The sequence below is a fragment of the Spinacia oleracea genome, chromosome 4, assembly GCF_020520425.1.
Source record: "Spinacia oleracea cultivar Varoflay chromosome 4, BTI_SOV_V1, whole genome shotgun sequence".
NCBI lineage: Eukaryota > Viridiplantae > Streptophyta > Magnoliopsida > Caryophyllales > Amaranthaceae > Spinacia > Spinacia oleracea.
The window spans coordinates 66,735,079-66,757,010 of NC_079490.1; the positions used below are offsets into that span (position 1 = coordinate 66,735,079).

Sequence of the window (21,932 nt, forward strand, 5' to 3'; positions counted from 1 at the left end):
CCTGGATTCACGACATGAAGGCCATCCCTTCGACATACCACTAAACCATCAAATTCCCGACTCGATGGGGGGTTCAAGAAATCAAAGGAGATCAGCAAGAGTCCAAAGAGTGCTATAAGGCGGCCCTAAAGCCATCGGCCACAAATAAATCCTCATTATAGCAATTACAGTCCAATTCCGGACCAGCAAGCTACGACGAACCCAAATCTGAACAACTCGACGAGATCATCTTGGATCCTGCGAAACCAGAACAGGTCGTCTTTATTGGATGTGACGTACCCGACAACATCAGGTCGGAGCTTGTTACATTTCTCAAAGCCAACGCGGATTGCTTCGCATGGTCACATGAAGATATGCCAGGCATCAGCCCAGACGTCATCACTCACAAACTCAGTGTCGACCCCCGACATAAGCCCGTCAAACAAAAGCGGCGGAAGTTCGCTCCAGAACGCAACCAAATTATCAACGATGAAGTTCAACAACTACTAGATACAGGAAAGATCAGGGAGGTGAAATATCCAGACTGGTTGGCCAATGTCGTTGTAGTCAGGAAGAAGAATGGGAAATGGCGAGTGTGCATAGATTTCACCGACATCAACAAAGCATGCCCTAAAGATTCTTTTCCCTTACCCCACATCGACGCCATGGTTGATGCCACTGCGGGACACGAGATGCTCACATTCATGGACGTGTTCAGTGGATACAACCAGATTTTGATGCACCCAGAAGATCAAGAGAAAACCGCCTTCATCACGGAGCGGGGAACTTATTGTTACAAGGTCATGCCGTTCGGTTTAAGGAACGCAGGCGCCACCCATCAGCGCCTAGTCAACAAAATGTTCAGAAAACAGCTGGGCGACACAATGGTAGTCTACATCGACGACATGCTTGTGAAATCCAAGAAAGCCTCGGATCACATCACACATCTTCAGCAAGCCTTCGACGTGTTGCGAGAGTACAGCATAAAACTCAACCCCACCAAATGTTCGTTCGGAGTCTCTTCTGGAAAATTCTTAGGTTACAAGGTTACTCAAAGGGGCATCGAATCTAGTCCTGATCAGATCCGCGCAATCATCAACCTACAATCACCTCGAAACTAGAAGGATGTACAAAAATTAGCAGGCACAGTGGCTGCCCTCAACCGCTTCATCTCCAGGTCGTCTGACAAGTGCAAATTGTTCTACGACATCCTCAGGAAGAATGAGAAGTTCAGCTGGACTGACCGACACGAAGCCGCATTGCAACAACTCAAGCAATACTTGTCAAACCCCACGTTACTGTCCAAACCAAAAAACAATGAAGTACTACAAGTATACCTCGCAGTTACAGAGTCGACCATCAGTGCAGTGTTAGTACGGGAAGAAGACGGAAAGAAGCTACCTGTTTATTACGTCAGTAAGTCTTTACTTAGCGCGGAAACAAGGTACTCTCATCTCGAAAAACTTGTCGTCGCTTCTGTTAAATTGCGCCCTTATTTCGAATGTCACCCTATCACTGTTAGAACTAACTATCCCATGAAGTCAATCATGAGGAAACCCGAGTTGTCTGGCAGGATGTCCAAATGGGAAATACAATTAGGTTGTTACGACATCAGGTACGAACCTCGCACAGCCATCAAGTCGCAAGCCCTGGTTGATTTTGTGGCTGACTTCAGCCCGAGCCTCCAACACGAAGTCGATCACGAAGTCAACACACTGACCAACAATGGATCCTCGTCAACATGGACCCTACATACTGACGGCTCCTCCAACATACGGGGGACAGGCCTCGGCATGGTGCTAAAGTCGCCACAAGGGGACACCATAGTACAATCTGTCTGTTGCGAGTTCAAAGCTACCAACAACTAGGCAGAGTACGAAGCTTTGATCTTGGGGTTGTCATTAACACTCGACATGAATATCCGCCGACTTGAGGTACGTTGCGATTCTTTATTAATTATCAGCCAGATTAACGGTTCGTATGCAGCGAATGAGTCAAAGATGCAGGCCTACTTGCAAATAGCAAAAAGGCTTGTGAACAAGTTCGACTCATGCACCTTACAACAAATACCAAGAGACCAAAACACCCAAGCTGACGCCTTAGCCAATCTTGGCTCAAACATCAAACCTAAACTCACCTCCATCCCCGTAGTCCACTTAATGTATCCAGCCATCACCAAAGATAACCTACCCATCACCGAACAGTCTCAACCTACTCAAATACCCTCATGGCGCGACCCTTACATACACTGGCTTAAACACAACACTACCCCACCTGGAGTCACCCACGAAAAAGCCTTCCGCATGAAAGCCTCCAGATTTTTCCTAATCCATGGAGTATTGTTCATAAAGTCGGTTGCAGGACCGTACCTGAGATGCCTTGATCATGATGAGATTGAGTCGACATTGCGCAACATACATGATGGAGAATGTGGAAACCACGCCGGAGGAAGAAGCTTAGCCCACAAAACCCTTACCATGGGATATTTCTGGCCCACCATGAAGAAAGACGCAATCACCTTTGCTAAGAAGTGCAACTCCTGCCAGCGGTTCGCATCCATCTCTCATCAACCTTGTGAAGTACTCCACCCTATCTTGTCCCCTTGGCCCTCCACGAAATGGGGGATGGACATAGTTGGTCCCTTACCAAAAGCATCAGGACAACGCGTCTTCATGTTGGCAATGACTGATTACTTCTCCAAATGGATCGAAGCAGAAACTTTCAAGCGAGTTCGAGATACCGAAGTCATCTCGTTCATCAAACGAAATATCCTTAGTCGGTTCGGTATCCCTTCCGATATCGTCTGCGACAATGGTTCTCAGTTCATCAGCAACAAAACCAAAGAATTCTGCAGTAGATATAACATCACCTTGCACACCTCAACACTAAGATATCCTCAAGCGAATGGCCAAGCCGAGTCAAGTAACAAAATCATCATCAACAACCTCAAGAAGCGCCTCGACGACGCCAAAGGAAGATGGGAAGACGAGTTACCTATGATCCTCTGGGCCGACAGGACGACGCCCAAGACGGCAACCAATCACACTCCTTTCTCCTTAGTCTTCGGTTGCGAGGCAGTCATTCCTCCCGAAGTCGAACTCCCCAAAGTAAGAAGTAGTTTCATGGCTCCAGGAATGAACGACTCAGTCTTAGCCTACGACATCGATACTGTTGACGAACTTAGAGAAGCAGCGTTGGTTAGGATGGCGTCCTACCAACAAGCAGTTGCAAATAGCTACAACAAGAATGTGAGGGTTCGAGTATTTCAGCAGGGAGATTGGGTCATACATAAGGTCTTCCCAAACAAAAAGGATCCTCGACACGACAAATTAGCCCCGACATGGGAAGGTCCCTACCAGATCGTGAGACGGACAGGACATGGTGCATACGAGTTGGTCGACAAAGACGGCACACCCATCCCAAGAAGTTGGAATGCGACACATCTAAAACTGTACCATTTCTGAACACTCGAATAATGTTTGCTTTCTAGTTTTTCTAACGCAACAGGTACTCTAGCATTCATCACCATTATGTCGATACCCCCGAGACAGAGTTGGCATGACGTATTACGAAGTCGAGAACATCTCGAACTATATACACTTATAAGTAACAAGAAGTTAAGTTCCTCTCCTCTATCTTTTTTCCTTTCCTCCTTGTATGTTATCACCATTACTGACTTAGGCATCGGAGGGCCGTTGGCTCCACCAACGGCCAACCCTCACGCCATCGTCTTGTTTTGCATACAACACCGTGGCGACATCATAAGTATACACTTAGGAGGAATAACGAACATAAAGACTCGAGTCGACTTCGTCCCGTATTTCTCCTTGAACTCTTTCTTTCTTTTTTTCTCCTTGTCGTAATTTCCTCTCATTTTTATGTCGCTCCATACTGACTTAAGCATCGGAGGGCCGTTGGCTCCACCAACAGCCAATCCTCACGCTCTGCTGTGTTGACAGTATGGTGCCCACATGGTGACGGATTCGACAAGGAGAAAACAGATGAAGCATAGTGTACAACACAGCATACAGGAAAACAAAAGTCGAAATTGTGCACGCATGTTCAGAAAAACGAAGTGAAAGGAAACAATGTTCTTTTATTCAAAAATGATTGTATACATTACATGTTACAAATCTTACAAACTACAAAACACAATTTAGGCCATTACAAAAACGCCTGGTACACTACAATGTACATTACATACATAATGGAATACAAATCTACATTTTCTACAGCATACATTTCTTGCAGGTTCCCCTTTGACAGGCTGGAGGCGTCACCAAAGTCGAACTCGAGGTATGTGCCCAACCTGCAAAACAAAACGCCAAAACCAAACACATTTTTCCAAACACAAGCAATTCACACAGAATTCACAAACCACAAATATTTACATAACTTGCCCCCTTGGACAAGCCAAAAACACACATAAAGGACTGCCGCCTTCAAGTCGAAACACAGCCACAAATATATTTTCGACCTTCCCAAAGGCCGAACACACAAAATATTGTTTAAAAAAAAGCCATTGTTTAACAAACACAACATTCAAATTTTAAATTTTTAAGGAGGGGGGACAGAACTACTCCTGATGGTATGTTGGGCCTGCATTCTCCCCTTGTTCACCATCGCCTGGTGCCGCCATCGTCTCGACATCGGGGCTGGTTGCAGTTGCACCCTCCTCGACGTCTTCTTCATCGCTAACGGCACCAGGGGGGATATAGTCCTCGGGGAATGCAGTGTTGAACTGAGCAATGTCTTCGTCAGGAGTCCAGTTCACATGTTTTCCCGCCTTGAACTCCTCCATCATCTCGGCCTTCATTTTCCAAGTGTAGTAACCAGCACACTCGTAAATCCTCGCCTTGACTTTGGAGAGAGACGTCTTCAGCTCGTCGACCTCAGCAACCAGCGTCTCCTTCTCAGCGTTCAACTGTGCGACCTCAGCAGCCCCCTTCTCTTGACTCACCTGCAGCGCCTCAGCTCTTGTCGTCGCCTCCTTGGCCACACCGCCAAGGCGGCCAACTTCCTGCTTTGCCTTCTTCATGTCGTTTTTCAGTTTTACTATTTGATCTTCTAACATGATGACATGATGACGTGTGGCTAGTGTAGATTGCAGGGCCTGTGCGAAAGCAAATTATTTAAAGTTTCTAAAGTGACGAGATAAGGATGGAAGAGGCGAAGAAAGTAAAAGGAAAAAGCAAACCCATACCCTCCATGCATCCGAGACGCTCTCGACAGTTGCAGCTACTGGGGACAAAGATTCCTGGCGCTCCCGGCTTGACGGCATCCAGAGGCGGTCGACTTCAGGCCAAAGCTGAACCCGTGGCGCATCTACCAACCCGTAGTCGTCAGGGAACTCCACTGCAAGCTTCCTCTTCCGAGATGGAGGTGACAGCTTTTTCTCAGCAGGCAGAAGCGAGCTGGTCTCCCCCGTCACCGTGGCGTCAGTTGAAGCCTTTGGCGGCCTCGGTGGTGACAACACAGTGATTGGTTTGGCTCGAGACACACTTCCCAGTGACTCCAGCCTCTTCCTCAGCAATGCATCCGCAGATGGGGCCTTTCCAGAGCGTGTCGACGGGCCAGTACCTGTTGGCAGCATTTATTTGACAACTCAGTCTCGTCACAGCAGTTGTAAATTGTATTTCGTATTGAAAAGGGCAACAAACCCAAAAACTCTAAACTAACCCTAATCCATGTTTACCTGTTGATGTCGACATGTTCGCAGGTTCAGAAACTTCTTCTTCTTGAGAAGGCTCTTCGCGTTCGAACTTGAGGCCGATGAAAGCTCTGTCCTTTAGAGGGACCCCCAACAACACAGCAGTCTTTTCTATGGCTTCGACACCGACACCAACTTTGTCGAAAGATGCACCTACAAAAACACAAAAGTGAGACAAAGTCAAATCAACAAGCCCAAAAAACACCAAAAAGCAAACAAAATACCTCTAGCCATCCACTCCCCCGTCAAGAAGTCGGAGTCAGGTCCTAAACTAGCCAACTCCACAAAAATGAACCGACCCATCCACCCGCGGTCGTTCGACTTGTCCGCACCAAGAAGAGCCTCCCTGTCGTCCTTGACATGCAGCAAGTACCTACCAACCCCATAATTTTGGACCTTGTAGGTGTACACAAGATCCTCAACCCGGAACTCCATATCCAGTTTGCCGGCCAAATGGTCGACCAAGTGCATCATCCTCCAGACCTGCGACATCAGTTGCGCCGGCGGCACCGCCAGTGCCCTTAGAACTCCTCGCACTAGTGGCGAGAAAGGATAAGTATACCCAATTCTAAAGGGATACTCGTAGAAGCACACCCAGCCGTCCGATACCCAATCAGCCCGTTCGTCGGGGTGCGACAAACTAATTACCGCCGACGGAGGGAAACCACACTCCTCCCTGAGCGCCTCCACATCCTGCTTCCCCCAAGTGGCCGGCCGAGCGTTCTTTCTGTCCAGAATGTAGGTAGGGCTGAAAATTGGCCCCTCAACCAGATCGCACTCCACCACCACTCTCTTGTTCTTCGCGCGGTGGATTTCGTCCCCATTCGTTGCGACATAGAGGAAATCAAAGAAAGAAAGAAGAAGAGAAGAAGATGGAAGCCGAGCAGTTACCTGAAAGAAGGAGAGAGAAAGAGCGCCGATCGTTTTTTCTGGGAAAGAGAAGAGAGAGATTGCAGAAGTGATTGCGGATGGTTGGAAGCGCAGTCCTATTTATTGGCGCAGATGGACAGTTGGCTTCTCCAAGGCAAAAGTCATCATGATCCTAACGCCGTCAGTGTTGGGGAGGTTAAGAGACGATTTCCGTTTTTCCTTCCGTGAAACCCATTTTTCCTTTTTGAACTTCCCGGAATAAATTCAAAATGGGTTTGGGGACAATTGTTAGGGGGAAAAATACCCTCTTGGCGACGTGGGCATACGTGGCAAGCATTGCTTACGTGGCTGCCAACAAGGCGCAAGGTGGCATTATTCGAACGGTATTCCCAACTGCTGGGCTCAAAACGGACGTTACAAACCCTTGATGAAGCCGGCCTTTATTACGCATTTATTATCTAATTATGGGCATTTATTCCATAAACGTTACATTCTTGTTGTAAATGCCTATAAAATGGCTTAGTCTTATCTATTTTACATACACGATTTCCAAGCAATAAACCTACGATTATCTTATGCTATTACAACTTGCTCCCATCATTCTCAATTATCTAGCTCGATCGATTGTTAGCACCTTCATCAAGGAAAGCTCGTCGCTAAGTCGAATTTGCCCAAAACAGACTACGGGGATGGAAGTGAGTTTAGGTTTGATATTTGAGCCGAGGTTGGCTAAGGCGTCAACCTGGGTGTTCTGATCTCTTGGTATTTGTTGTAAGGTGCATGAGTCGAACTTGTTCACGAGCCTTTTTGCTACTTCCAAGTAAGTCAGCATCTTTGAGTCCTGTGCTGCATACGAACCGTTAATGTGACTGATAATCAGTAATGAATCACAACGTACCTCAAGTCGGCGGATATTCATGTCGAGTGCTAATCATAACCCAGGATCAAGGCTTCGTATTCCGCTTCGTTGTTGGTGGCTTTGAACTCGCAACAGACGGACTATACTATGGTGTCCCTTGTGGCGACTGTTGCACGACGCCGAGGCCTGTCCCCCGTATGTTGGAGGAGCCGTCAGTATGTAGAGTCCATGTTGATTAGGATCCACCAACGGTCAATATGTTGACTTCTTGATCGACTTCTTGTTGGAGGCTTGGGCTGAAGCCAGCCACAAAATCAGCTAGAGCTTGCGACTTGATGGCTGTGCGAGGTTCGTACCTGATATCATAACAACCTAATTGTACTGCCCATTTGGACATCCTGCCAGACAACTCGGGCTTCCTCATGATTGACTTCATGGGATAGTTAGTTCTAACAGTGATAGGATGACATTCGAAATAAGGGCGTAATTTAACAGAAGCCAAACCTAGTGCAAGGACAAGTTTTTCAAGATGAGAGTACCTTGTTTCGGCGTGAAGTAAAGACTTAGTGACGTAATAAACAGGTAGCTGCTTCCCGTCTTCTTCTCGTACTAGCACTGCACTGATGGTCGACTCCGTAACTGCAAGGTATATCTGTAATTCTTCGTTGTCTTTTGGTTTGGACAGTAGCGGAGGGTTCGATAAGTACTGCTTGAGTTGTTGTAATGCGGCTTCGTGTCGATCGGTCCAGCTGAACTTCTCATTCTTCCTAAGGATGACGTAGAACAATTTGCATTTGTCGGACGACCTGGAGATGAAGCGGTTGAGGGCGGCCACTCTGCCTGCTAACTTCTGTACATCTTTTTGATTTAGAGGGGATTGTAGATTGATGATTGCACGGATCTGATCAGGACTAGCTTCGATGACTCTTTGAGTAACCATATAACCCAAGAATTTCCCGGAGGAAACTCCGAATGAGCACTTGGTGGGGTTGAGCTTCATGTTGTATTCTCGTAGCACGTCGAAGGCTTGCTGAAGATGCGAGATGCGATCAGTGGCTTTCTTGGATTTCACTACCATGTCGTCGATGTAGACTTCCATTGTCTCGCCTAGCTGTTTTCTGAACATTTTGTTGACTAGGCTTTGATAAGTGGCACCTGCATTTCTTAAACCGAATGGCATGACTTTGTAACAATAAGTTCCCCGCTCTGTGATGAAGGCGGTTTTTTCCTGGTCTTCCGAGTGCATCAAAATCTGGTTGTACCCACTGAATGCATCCATGAATGTGAGCATTCCATGCCCTGCAGTAGCATCAACCATGGCGTCGATGTGAGGTAAAGGAAAAGAGTCTTTGGGGCACGCCTTGTTGATGTCGGTGAAGTCTATGAAAACACGTCATTTCTCGTTCTTCTTTCTAACTACGATGACATTGGCCAACCAATCTGGATATTTGACTTCCCTGATATTTCCCGTATCTAATAGTTGCTGAACCTCGTCGTTGATAATTTGGTTGCGTTCTGGAGCGAACTTCCGCCGTTTCTGCTTGACGGGCTTGTGATGTGGATCAACACTAAGTTTGTGAGTAATGACGTCTGGGCTGATGCCTGGCATATCTTCATGGGACCATGCGAAGCAATCTGCGTTGGCTTTGAGAAATGTGATAAGTTCCGACCTGATGTCGTCGGGCACATCACATCCAATGAAAACGACCTGTTCTGGCTTCGCAGGATCCAAGATGATCTCGTCGAGCTTTTCGGATTTAGGCTCCTTATAGCTTGCTGGGTCGGAACCGGGTTGTAGTTGCTATAATGAGGACTTATTGGTGGCTGAGGGTTTTAGAGCTGCCTTGTAACATTCTTTGGACTCTTGCTGATCTCCTTTGATTTCCTGAACCCCCCCCCCCCCCTCGAGTTGGGAACTTGATGGTTTGGTGGTACGTTGAAGGGATGGCCTTCATGTCGTGGATCCAAGGCCTGCACAAGATAATGTTGTAAGATGAAGGGCAATCAATAACACAAAACTTTACCTGTTGGTTGATTCCTTTAGCGTAAATAGGTAGGGTGACTTCTCCGAAGGTGGTATTTGCCTCGCCGCTGAACCCTATTAGCACGGTTGACTTTTGGACGACATCTGTATCTGAGTTGAGCCCCATCTCCTTGACGGCATCGAGCATCATCACATTAGTTGAGCTGCCGTTGTCGACTAGAACTCGTTTGACCATGCAGTTTCCAACAGGAATGGATATCACCAAGCCGTCGTGATGTTTGTCTGAGATGTCCCCTGCATCAGATTCATCAAAAGATATAGGTGTTAGATGTTTTGCGGCTACGGCTCTGGCCGGTCTGTCTACCTCATTTTCTCGGGCGTGCCTCTTCGCTGCAGAATAAGTCAAACCACAAATGTCAGAACCTCCAGCAATAAAATTCACCGTTTTAGTATGAGGGGGAGGTGGAGGAGGTCGAGATGATATGGAGAGTTAGAGTTTTCTTTGTTGACGACGCCACGGACTTTGTCTGACATGAAGTCATTGAGGTATCCATTTTTCAACAGAAAGGCTACTTCTGTTCTCAACGCAACGCAGTCGTTGGTGGTGTGACCGATGTATGCATGGAAATCACACCATTTTGAGGGATCCTTCTTTGACTCGTGTTTGCTCGACTTTGGTGGCCATTGCACTGCTTTCCCCATCTTCAAGAGGTGGTTCATCAGACCTACAGTGTCAACACAAAAAGAATATTCGTTAATTATCGGAGGCAGATCCGGGCTGTTCTTCCAATCGGAGTCGTCGTCATCTTCCACCACTGCTACGTGTTGAGGTCGGAAATAAGGGGAGGACGATCATTGCTTCTCTTGGGGTAGGGCAATCGCCTTTCCGTCTTTGTGTAGTCATTACCCCCTTTTCGGGAATAGAGAGTTTCTTCCAACCTAACTTGGGCCATTGCTTTGGCTTGAGCATCTTCGAACGTCTTGCAGGGGTATTTAATCAGATCCCTCCAGAGGTCGGTTTCGCCGTACAATCCTTGCCTGAACGCTTCGATTGCTGTCGGGACATCACATTCAGGAACAATTACCTTCTCCCTGATGAACCGGGCTATGTAATCCTTCAGGGGTTCGTCAGGGCTTTAGATCACACGGTATAGGTCGCTTGTCTGCTTCTCTAGGCACCTGCTACTAGCGAACTGCTGATTAAACATGTTGTCGGGATCACCGAAAGAGGTGATGCACCCATTTGGCAGGCTGGTTAACCACTTCAAGGCGGGTCCAATCAGTGTCGAACCGAACCCTTTACAAAGGCTAGCTTCCCTCATGTGCTTGGGAACATGGATGGTCATCATCCGCTGCTTGTAGGTCAAGATATGCTCCCTTGGATCGGTCGTCCCGTCATACATGGGCATATTAGGTGGGCTGAATCGTTTCGGGATGTCGATTGCATCAATGGGGTCGGCATATGGTGAGTCGGCATAGCTATCTAGGCTGGCTTCTTTGATTGGTGTTGGTACTCCTGGGATTTTGTTTATCACAGATATGATTTGTTGGAGTTGGTGGTTGGTGTTTTCACAGATGCTGTTGAGAACCGGGACGAGGGGGCTGAATGTTTCGGGGAGGCTAGCTTGGAGGTGTTGATAATAGGTGTTTTGTGGGTATCCACCGTGAGGCTGGTGAGGAGTGAACTGCGGTACCACTTGTTGCATGTAAGGGGGCGTTCCTTGGGTAGCATGGTTACCTGCAACATAAGGGAAGGGAGTTACGAAACCGTGACTAACTGGAACGACTGACCTATTAAGAGGAGTGTATGGAGAATAGTTTCGAGAAGAGTCCGGGCGCTTTAGGGAATTTGGGAACGTTGCTTGCGGCGTCTGACTAGCTAAGGGGGCCGCCATAAACTGGGGGGTGCTCGTGGCGCCGAAGTTACTAGGTTGACGACAGGTTGGACGACTTGCTGAGAGAAGAGTTGATCCCACGGAATTTGAGTCACCGGTGCTGATCCTTGTGCTAGGATTGTAACGGGCAGGGGCATCGACATGGTTACCATTGGGGGTGGTAACGGACGAGATGCCGGAGAAGAGGCGGGAGCCGACATGCCGACCTGAGATGGGGAGACCCGGGCAGCTGTCGTGGAGACAGCGGTCGCCGATGTACCTCCAGAAGATGGTTGAGTTGGAGGCGGGGGAAGCCAACTTGGATTAGAGCGGGGCTGATTTGGTAGCGGGTCGAACTCGCGGATCTGCTCAAGAACTGGACCCCCAGGCTCGCCAAAGGGTATATGGAGGGGATGATCTGGAGCGGCGTCAAGATCCAAGCAGCGGTTTAGCCCAAAGGTGTCTCGCCGGTACTAGAACCTGGATCCGGTAGCGATGGAGGCGGTCGACCTGACTTGGGAGTGCAACGCTTCGTTTTCCTTTTGCAGGATGTTGATGCGTTGCTCCATGGCTTCGAAGCGACGAGTGATATCGTCGGATGAGCTAGCATTTCCGGCCATGGTGATTGGAATGGTATTATCAAGCTGTTTTTGATTGTCAGCCCCACGGTGAGCGCCAAATTGTTTTGGGCAAATTCTACTTAGAGACGAACTTGCCTTGATGATGGTGCTAACAATCGATCGAGCTATATCATTGAGAGTAACGAGAGCAAGTTGCAATAGCATGGAATGATAGTATTTTTATTGCTTAGAATTCGTATATGTAAACTGACAAAGTTAAGCCATTTTTAGGCCTTTAGAATAAGAGTGTAACGTTCGTGCTTAATTGCACATAATTGAACAATAAATACGTAATGAAGGCCGGCTCCATCAATGGTTTGTAACGGTTGCCTTTGATCCCAACCGTTGAGAGTAAGTTAGAACGGTGCTACCATACGACCTGCTGGCAGCCACGTATACAATGCTTGCCACGTCTGTCCACGTCACCAAGATGGTATTTTCCCCCCTAACAGTACGCAGACCATATTTTCTATCCTATTTGGGCCATACTAGTCACTTTCCATAACCTGCAAAACAGTACATTTACAATATACCATTCACCCATTCATTTATCAATGAATGGCCCACATATATAGCAAGTTAGTAGAACACATTATGCATCACATAAATATTTGCAACAATTAATCAAGGGTTCCAATAATCTACAAATTATTCAATACTTATTAATTCTAATCGAGTTGTTTTAACCTTAAAGGAATGTAGACCTAATCAAGAAATTTACATGCTTTACAAATTTCAAACAAAAAATTGTATTTCCTTGTCCAACCGGAAACTTACAAATTTAATTCAAATTTAAAGCTCATATAAAATAATATTTTAAATCCTTTATTTTATTTCCAGTTGATTAAAATTAATTAATTTAAATTTTATCAAGGTTTTAATTTTAGTAAAATAATTAGTATAAAAAAAATTTATAATAATTAAATTAATCAAAATTAAATTCCGAGAAAAAAATGAAATTATGAAATTAAACTTAATTAAAATCGTTTTCAACAGAAAAATTAAAACGAACCAACGGGCTAAGACAAAGCCACAGGCTTGCGCCTATGCCTCGTCGAAGCCTTGTAGTAGCAGCGCCCATGGGACGAGTGCAGTGCCCATGGCCTGCCATTGCGATGGTTGTAGCACAAGCATCGAGCAGGCCACGCATAGCACGCAGCAAGCCAAGCAAGCCACACACTAAGCTCAGCAGGCATCCCTCGCTGGGGCGAGGCAACGCTCGCTGATGCGAACCAGCGCTTGCTGCCCCCGCGCGCGGCCTCGGATGCTTGTTGCCTTCGTCTCGCCTCTCGCTCACATGCACACAGCACACACTGCATAGGACCATAGCCCCTCGCGCGTGCCCTTGCCTTGCTCGCTGCATAGTACTGCATGGGCGACAAGCTCCCTTGCTCGTCGTCGCATGCCCGCACCATTGCAACACCCCTTAAGGGTAACACTTAGCTTCCATTGCTTCCTGCCTGCAAGATCCGTGAACGATTTTCACAAAAATCAAAACTTTTATAATTTAAATTTATTGACAAATTAATAGCTCATATTAATTTCATAAATTTAGGCGAAAAATCGAAAATTTATTATTCAAATTAATTTCCGATTATATTTATTTTCATGGATTCAAATCTAGGTCATAAAATTTTAAAACTTTTCAATTTTAACAAATTTTATGGTGGTTTTTAATCATAGGATCCTAATTAAATTGCTAATTCTAAATTTATTCGGATTTCAACAAAATTAATTACAATTACAAAGTAGGTTGTATAGTTAACAAGATTAGGCTTTAAAATTGTTAAACATATATAGTAGGTCAATCATAGATTCAAGATTTACATACAAGATTCGCAAATATTTAATTTAACATCATAAAAATTATAAATTTTGCGTTCGGAAAACAAAAACCTCCGAAAGTGATGCATGCCTTCCCTAGCTGCTCCAGAACCGAACAAGAACATGTTTAAGACTCCAAATGTCTCCCCTCCGTAAATAGTCCACAGCACGTTCGGATCCGCCTTAGATTCAACCAGCTAGGATATTCTCTAAGGTATTATGTTTATTCGAAAGCTTAGTTATATATTTTTAGGCAATTTATTAAATTCGTACTTGAACTTAAACTATATGAATCCTTATTGAATTTTTGTATATAAATTGTGATTATGAACCACGTATTTATAGGGTGGAAATAGCGGACTTAGATTTCTACTAGGATTCTTGTCATCTTGAAATTAATCACCCCTTTGTCTCTTAATGCTAGCTCATGAACATAAGGTAAGAGTTGTCATCCTAATTATGTCCAGAGGTGTTTCTCGGTTTCAGAGTTCAACTGATCAAATAAACAGATAATCATAGCCTATGATTCATCTGAGCACGGCCATGCATTTTACAGTTTCTAGCTCTCCGAGTGGCCTTGTACAACTTTCAGAATCTAATCCCCATTTATGGGAGGAGAATCCCAATCTTGTGATCTTGAGGTTATAATTCGTTTGATGGGTGATTACCTGAGCGTTGCCGTTATGGTCTCCTTTTACGGTGCGACGGTTGACAACGTCAAAGTAACCAGTTCTCAAACAAGTAATCTCAAATCACTCAGGTATTGAGGATTAGTGTCTAATAATGTAATGAAATTTACTTATGAAAGATTTTCATCTCTTACTCAAAGTAAGTATCTATGCAAATGATTACGACATTGCCATGTCCACATAGTTCAAGAAACAGAACTACTAGTCATCTTGCATTCTAGTCGTCTAGCATTTTCTATGCGTCCACCTTTATAGAAAACTTCCGACCAGGGACCATTTTAAACTTTTGACATTCAAGTTCACTTGATAGACATTTCTTAGTCACATGACTGGTCCTGATAGTCTATCTTAAATATATTGTCAAATTGAAAGGGCTCATCATTTAATACTAAACCAAGATTAAATGGAGTATGAAAATACATTTCATATATAATAAATGTTCAACCCCAATGTTTTACAACCATGGGCATCAAACCCATCTTTAAAACAATTAATAGAATTCAAAACTATGTTTGACTTCCAGTGCCACAATGTGAGTGTTGTATTTCACTTGTTGCATAGGTTTAGTTATCATGCTTTGCCAAACTTAATATCTTTTTCATCGAATGCCTTTTGAAATAGGATGATAAGATCTTTTGAGTATCATGTGATCTTGTCTTTTCTTACTTCATCAATGGTTCTACGCATTTCTCAATGAAGAACCATCAAGTCAGCAGACATGTGATTCACCCAAGTTCAGTGAAGAACTCTTTAACATAAACAACTATGTTTTCTTGCTTCTTAGGCAATAAGTAATTTTACTTCAACGGTTTAGGTTGTTAGTGATGTTTTGTTTGGATTTACTTATCCAAGCAGTTCACAAATATATGGAAGACTTTCCAGCTGTATCTTAGAACATAGAAATTAATATTTAATTTCCCACGCAACAACTCATGGTCTTCAATCCATGTTGCCATAAAACCACGATGCATATAGCTCGTTCTTTCCAATGGTTAACTCTAAAGGGATCTTTCGTGATTCTTTGCCAGTGATTATGCGTGTAGCATTAATTTTTAGCATATCTTTATTTCCTTGAATCAAGAACTATTCCTATGTACCTTTTCCAGTACCTTAAGTTTTCTTGATCTCAATCTTGTTGATCTTTACTTAGACCAATAGAGATTGGTATATGTTCGTCATGCCTAAAGCCATACGATACATTTGGCGATCCTCATATTATATCATACATGATAATTTCTTTGGCAGAATTATTTTCAATTGAATTCTATTCATGTAACTTTAGCTATCCAATTTCAGTAGAAACTGAATCCAGCTAAATTCTTTGACATATAATATAGGTTAAGAATCTCATTTAGACTCTTTAATGTTTAACTTAGTAAATTCTTATACATAGTTCAAACATTCATTACTTAGATTTATTCACATGGGTCGAAAATCTCCTAAGGAGTCTTTCGTGTTTTATTTAGTAAATGCCATTACTTAATCCAAAACAATGTTATAAGATCTTTGTAATAGATCTTAATACCCAGTATGTACTACGTTTCGCCTTGGTCCTTCATTGATGAATAATTTCAAATCTAAGTCATTAGTATTTGAATGTTATTTCACAATAAAGAGATATGTGTGTGATACACATAGGACCAATTAAGTTTTATGTACTCCCACTAAACTTCTTATATATCTATAAGAATCATGTACATTTTATGAAACTAAAGTACTTATTAGCTTCACTAAAATAAAGTTTCAATTCTCATTTGCTTGCTTAAATCTGTACTTAGATTTTATAAGCTAGCTTTCCTTTTCAAGTATTTATTTGGATCCACAAATCCTATGACATGCCATGTACATAGTTTCTTGCAACATTTGATTGAGGAATTTGTTTTGTCATCCAATTGCCATATGTACCAATATGCAATCATTGTTTGATTTATAGACTTGAGCATTACGATTATGCATGAGGTTTCAACACAATCCACGCCATGAATTTGCTTGTAACCTTTAGCAACTAATCTATCTTTGTGTGTGAACACAATTCCATGTTTGATGGTTTTTATCCTTAAAACCAATTTGCAACCAATAGATGTAAACCATTCTTGCAAATCAACAAAATTTCTATTTTGTCATCAAAACATTGAGTATGTTTTATGGCCTCTAACCATTTAAAACATTTGAGTCTATATATGGCCTCTAACCATTTTAGGGAATCTGGGTTTCGTCATACACTAGTACATAATTAACCTTAAGTAACATCCAAAAAGTGATACATAAAGTGGTAAAAGTGTTACTATAGACAATAGGTAACACTTTAGTGGGTGATACATCCGCACATGTTCCCTAAGGTCTTATGTAACACTTCGGGTAACGTATGGTAACACTTTTAAAAGTGTTACTATAAATCCTCTTATGTAACACTTTTTTATATCATTGGTATCATTTTTAAAGTGTTACTTTTTATTTCTTATGTAACACTTATTTATCTATTGTAACATTTTTCAATCATATAGTAACACTTTGTCCCACATTATTGTATCACTTTTGCGAACTAAGGTAACACCTCGTTGATTTTTAGGTAACATTTTTCATTCATCTTTTGACATATAGTAACACTTTATTTGACATTATGGATCACTTTTTGCAAACTAATGTAACACCTTGGTAACATTTTCTTCTACTTCTTCTTTTTCTTATTATTATTATTTTTTTTTTTTTTTTTTATTATTATTATTATTATTATTATTATTATTATTATTATTATTATTATTATTATTATTATTATTATTATTATTATTACTACAACTACTACTAATACTACTATGATTATTTAAAATATGCAAAAAAAATTTACTTTCTTTTTAAAATATAAAAAAAATATTAACATGCACAACAACCACGAATGTGAAATTAACATATATGATAGACAATAATTTGAATTGATATGATCTCATAGTTTCTTAAAAAAAACCATCCTTAAACACCAATTTTTTTTATTTGGCTAAATAATCTAATAATAAGAAAGAAAGTCAACTTCAGTCAACTTCAGTAACAGACAACAGCAGCAGTAACAAACAGCAGCAACAACATTGACAGCAGCAGTAACAGGGACAACAACAACAGCAATAACAACAAACAACTCCACACTTTTCGATCCCGGGAAAAAAATGTTTATCTTGTGGCAACATTACTTGCTACTCCAATATTTCATCTTGATCTACTTTGAGGTTTCCCATCAGCAGTTTTGACCCAGACGTTACTCTTAGATTTACTATCGTAAACAAAGTAACCCTTTTCTTCTTTGATTCTTGGGTCCAGCATCCAGATTGCCTTGAAACCATCAAGATGAAGATCATTCACCAGCTAGCTTGGGTCTGAAAAACGCTCCTGTTACATTATTTTAAGTGAAACAAGAACATTTTCAAGATCAATTAAGAAAATAGAAAAGGGGAAACTGCAGCTACCGGCAACCTTTTCATATTCAACAGATATGAACTGATAATCCAAATCAAAATTAAAACAGTGGGCAGAAGAAATATCATCCAGGGTCTCTAGTTATCTACTCTCCATTAGCACAAAGGCTCATATAAAAACAAGCTACGCATGGAGATTGTGGCCAGAGTGTCGGAACATAAATTTTCAGTGCTACACCTAAGTTACAGAAAGACCCAAATAAAAATAAAACCTAAGTCCTTCTACAGGTAATCAATACCCATTTTTCAATAGGTCCTTGGAACATTTCTTTGCATACTTTTGAGCAGTTATCAAAGTTATTCGTCCACCTATTTACATTACATAACTGACTATTATCATCTTAAAATAACTACAAGGACAAGGTCAGTCTATTTGATATAGTGGTGTAATAGTTTGAATTCAACTGAACTTGGAGACAAGTTTAAAGGATTCCACTCATATCTTGTCATTCAGGGCCTCCTCTCCCAACCTTACTTTAGTTTCTAAAATGAATACATACAGAGTTGATAGAGGATGATCCTGTTGAAATTTACCAGATTGCAGTTTTGTAATATAATAAAGGTATGGAAGTATCGTATTGTTAAAATACATTTATTCGAGAAAATAAATAATAACTTTAATTGTCAAAAGTAAAGCAACAAAAACCATCCCTGTAGTCTATATCCATCCAGATCACATCACAAGGTATGTCCTTTTTTCGAAAAGTTCTAGCAACCTGTATATTTAGTTGAAGATTGCATTTAGTAAGGAAATGCAGATATAGATAAAAAGATAGAAAAAACGGGAAGGATGTCCAAGCAATGAACAAGAAATCACGAAGCACACACCAATTTTAAAATGATGATTGAACGGAGAAACAGTATACAGAGCCAATATATGTATGCCCACATGTAGGAATAAGATCACAGGGAATCTTTTCCAAGGACAAAGAACATCTAACCTCAAGAACTCGTTCATCAGAAGCATAACTCCATCCACATTGATGATAGCCCAGTGACCACTTTGGTGGTATAAAGACAATTCCTGTAACCAAAATATCAGTTAAAATCTGTACAAGGTGCAAAGTAGAATATGGAATGGGCTCAGTCATAAAATATACATTATGACTTATGTTGATTGTGCATTATTTAACGCTCCTTTTCAATCTGGGACAAACTGAACTAAGAAACAGAGAAATATTGCTTCAAACATCTCTATCATTTTGATTTTATTTCTGGTGCCACTGGTGGATTCGCCATATCCTTCAAACTCCCACAAAGACATATATATCGTGTTGCATGTCTCTAGAAGAATTCTTGATGGATTCTTCAAGTCCAATTACAAACAAATGGAAACATGTTTCTCTTAGATCTACTTCTGGTTCTAAGTGAAGCATATGGTTGAAACAACTAACTTGAGATACAACGAGGGAAAAAATTAGCAATATTTCACCCCTCCCCTCCTCTCTCATTTTATCACTCTCATTTTTTAAGGGGTGGGGGAGGACAGGGAGGCCGATGTGTACGTTAAGCAACATTTTTTATTGGATGATAAGTTGATCAACCCCCCAACTGGGTAAGCCCTATTTAAGGATGCCTAGAAAGTTTGGAGTGGGGCTAGGAGGATAGGAGTGAAAGGAAGGGAATGGGGCAAAGGGAGAGGGAATCTCCCAACACATGCATTGTTATATCTCTGCACAACAACCAGGATTGCAACCCACAGACTATAACACTTGAAGAAGACCAGCAGCTCCAGCCTGCGAAACCTCAAGCAACCAGGCCTGCAAAATGTTTTTGTAAGAATGTAAGATACAAATTAAATACTCCGTAATTATTTAAGACTTGTGAGTAAAAGGGCACTAACTTTGTCATTTGGCTCACATCCCTAGCTAAGGGAGCTAATCAGCTAAGAACAAAGCAGAACAAACACTTCTAAAATTAATAGGAGTACTATAAATGTCATAGGATTTCGTTCTTGATTTAATTTCATCCAAACAAAGAGTAGTTACAAAATCAAACAATCAAACAATCAAAAAACCAAATTCAATTGCATCAATATAAAGAGCTATATATTCTGCTGTTATCGTGAACTATGTATATAGGAGCATCTTTTAGGAGACACTTCCGGTAAAAACTTAAGTAATTAATACTTGGAAGGGTCAAAGAAATGTTACTTCTGTCTCAAATAACACTAAATGGTTTATTCTAGCTCCCTTTTTTCATTGTACTTTGCTTAATTTCTCAAATCCTGCAACTGAATTTCTCCTCAAATAAGTGCTTATATTAATATTACACTGTAATCATCAACTCTACACAAAATTTATGAGATCAATAAGTGCCCAAGAAACATCATATAACATGAAAGAAGATTGAAGCTAAGCTACTAGAACTGGACAGAATAACCATAAAACAGTAGAACTAGTAAGGATCTATAGACACTTAAACCAATAACTGCCAACAACAACTAAAATCATCTAGCTTAACATAATTCTACATAACACAGCTATGGATACATCAGAATACAACTTCTAAAGTTACTTTACTACTTCTATTATGGAAAATGATAGAAAAGTAGTAAAAAATTAGATAATTAAGAAACTACTCTTAGGAAAAAAGTGACATTTTATCATAAGCTTTCAATAAGAAACTTAGCTCCTCCTTATCACCAACGCAGACCTTATATCATGAAATTTCTTAAAACCTAAAGTTGGTTTGATCGATAATAAAAATAGACAGTTCAAATTACAAAGTATATTACAGTCTACGGTAATACATGATGAATAGATGCAACAAAGAAAAAAGTATATAGCTCGCATATTTATGCATTCTTGTGCCTGGACTCTATATAACTCCAAAATAACAAAATTTTGTAGTTGGTGTGGTGTTAGAACTTGATAATATTTTAAAATCACCCTTTCAATATTGAAAGTATAAGGAAGAGAAAGAGAGTAGTACCTCCAAAGCTTACTGCAACTGCTAGCCATTTATTAGAAGGAATTCATTCACATAACTTTGAGATTATGATAGGTTGTTTTAATTCATATTATCTAAAGAGATATCTCTATACCATAAAATAAAAATAAAAATAAAAAACAGATTGAACTTACACTAATAAGAAAGCACCACATATGCAGTACAAATTTACCAAAGTGATAGGACGATAAGGCCATAATCCTTCTATGGATTTGCAAAAATTAAAAAACATCTTCATCAATGGAATATTATTGCTCGATCTTATAAATGAAAACCCTAATAATGGACATTTTTACTCAACAAATCAATAAAATCCCCAAATTAAGTCGGAAAATAACAATTAATTAAGTAGAAAGAATAAGAAAGTGCGAACGATTTTACCTTGAAAACTAAGGTGCAAATTGGGCTAGATTATTGACTCCATAGCTACCATAGATAAGAAATAACAGGGGAAGGCAGAGATGAGCACTCGGATTTTCAATTCTTAATTAGTTCAATCATGGCTTAACGGTGGAAATCACGGTTGCGAGATATAAGACGGTAGTGATGGAGGAAAAGTGGTGGGCTTGGTGGCTTCATGGTGGTGGCTAGAGACCGTAGAATCGAGAGAGGTGGGGGGTTATGTGTTTGTGAAATGGGTTTTGGGGTTTCGGTGGAGTGTTTGGGGTTTCGAGGGTTTCCGGCCATAAGATGGTTTTTTTTTGTTTATTTTTAAAAAAATAGGCATCTCTTTTATTTAGCAAAGTATATACTTAAGTATATAATATAATTATAGTAAAAATCTCATAAATATAAGAAAATTAATGTAAAAAAAGTGAAATAATTTTTTTGGAAAATCGTATCTATTTATAAATGCAAATAGAAAAATATCCTCATACCTAACCTTGTAAATTATCATCAAACTATGTATATTTTTAATTAAAATAATAAATTAAATAGATAAAGATGATAATGAATTTTTGGGGAAGGGGAAAGCTTAAAGATTTTCAGAAAATTAATTTAGCTTTCTTACAAGTCACAAACTCATTAATCTACATGATAATAGTTTGACTGCAAGTTGTAGGTTTCTTCACTATCTAATAGAAGAATCTCATAGTTTGAGTGCCC

At 41.3% G+C, this 21,932-nt stretch overlaps 1 protein-coding gene and 1 long non-coding RNA gene across 3 annotated transcripts; both read right to left on the bottom strand.

Annotated features, from left to right (window-relative positions):
- Positions 1-8,811: 8,811 nt before the first annotated feature.
- LOC130471593 (uncharacterized) lies at positions 8,812-10,104 on the bottom strand. The gene is made up of 3 exons (XM_056841813.1): positions 9,921-10,104; positions 9,443-9,792; positions 8,812-8,967 (listed from the first exon to the last, which is right to left on the bottom strand). Exons 1-3 carry the CDS (start codon positions 10,102-10,104, stop codon positions 8,812-8,814), a joined length of 690 nt encoding a protein of 229 aa, XP_056697791.1.
- A 7,184-nt stretch (positions 10,105-17,288) lies between these two features.
- On the bottom strand, positions 17,289-21,527 carry LOC110796194 (uncharacterized). 2 transcript variants are annotated; one of them, XR_002535524.2, is made up of 4 exons: positions 21,207-21,527; positions 18,974-19,633; positions 18,815-18,897; positions 17,289-17,787 (listed from the first exon to the last, which is right to left on the bottom strand). It is a non-coding gene; the product is annotated as an uncharacterized lncRNA (long non-coding RNA). The 2 variants fall into 2 exon arrangements; XR_002535525.2 differs by having other exon boundaries at positions 17,289-18,589.
- Positions 21,528-21,932: the final 405 nt, after the last annotated feature.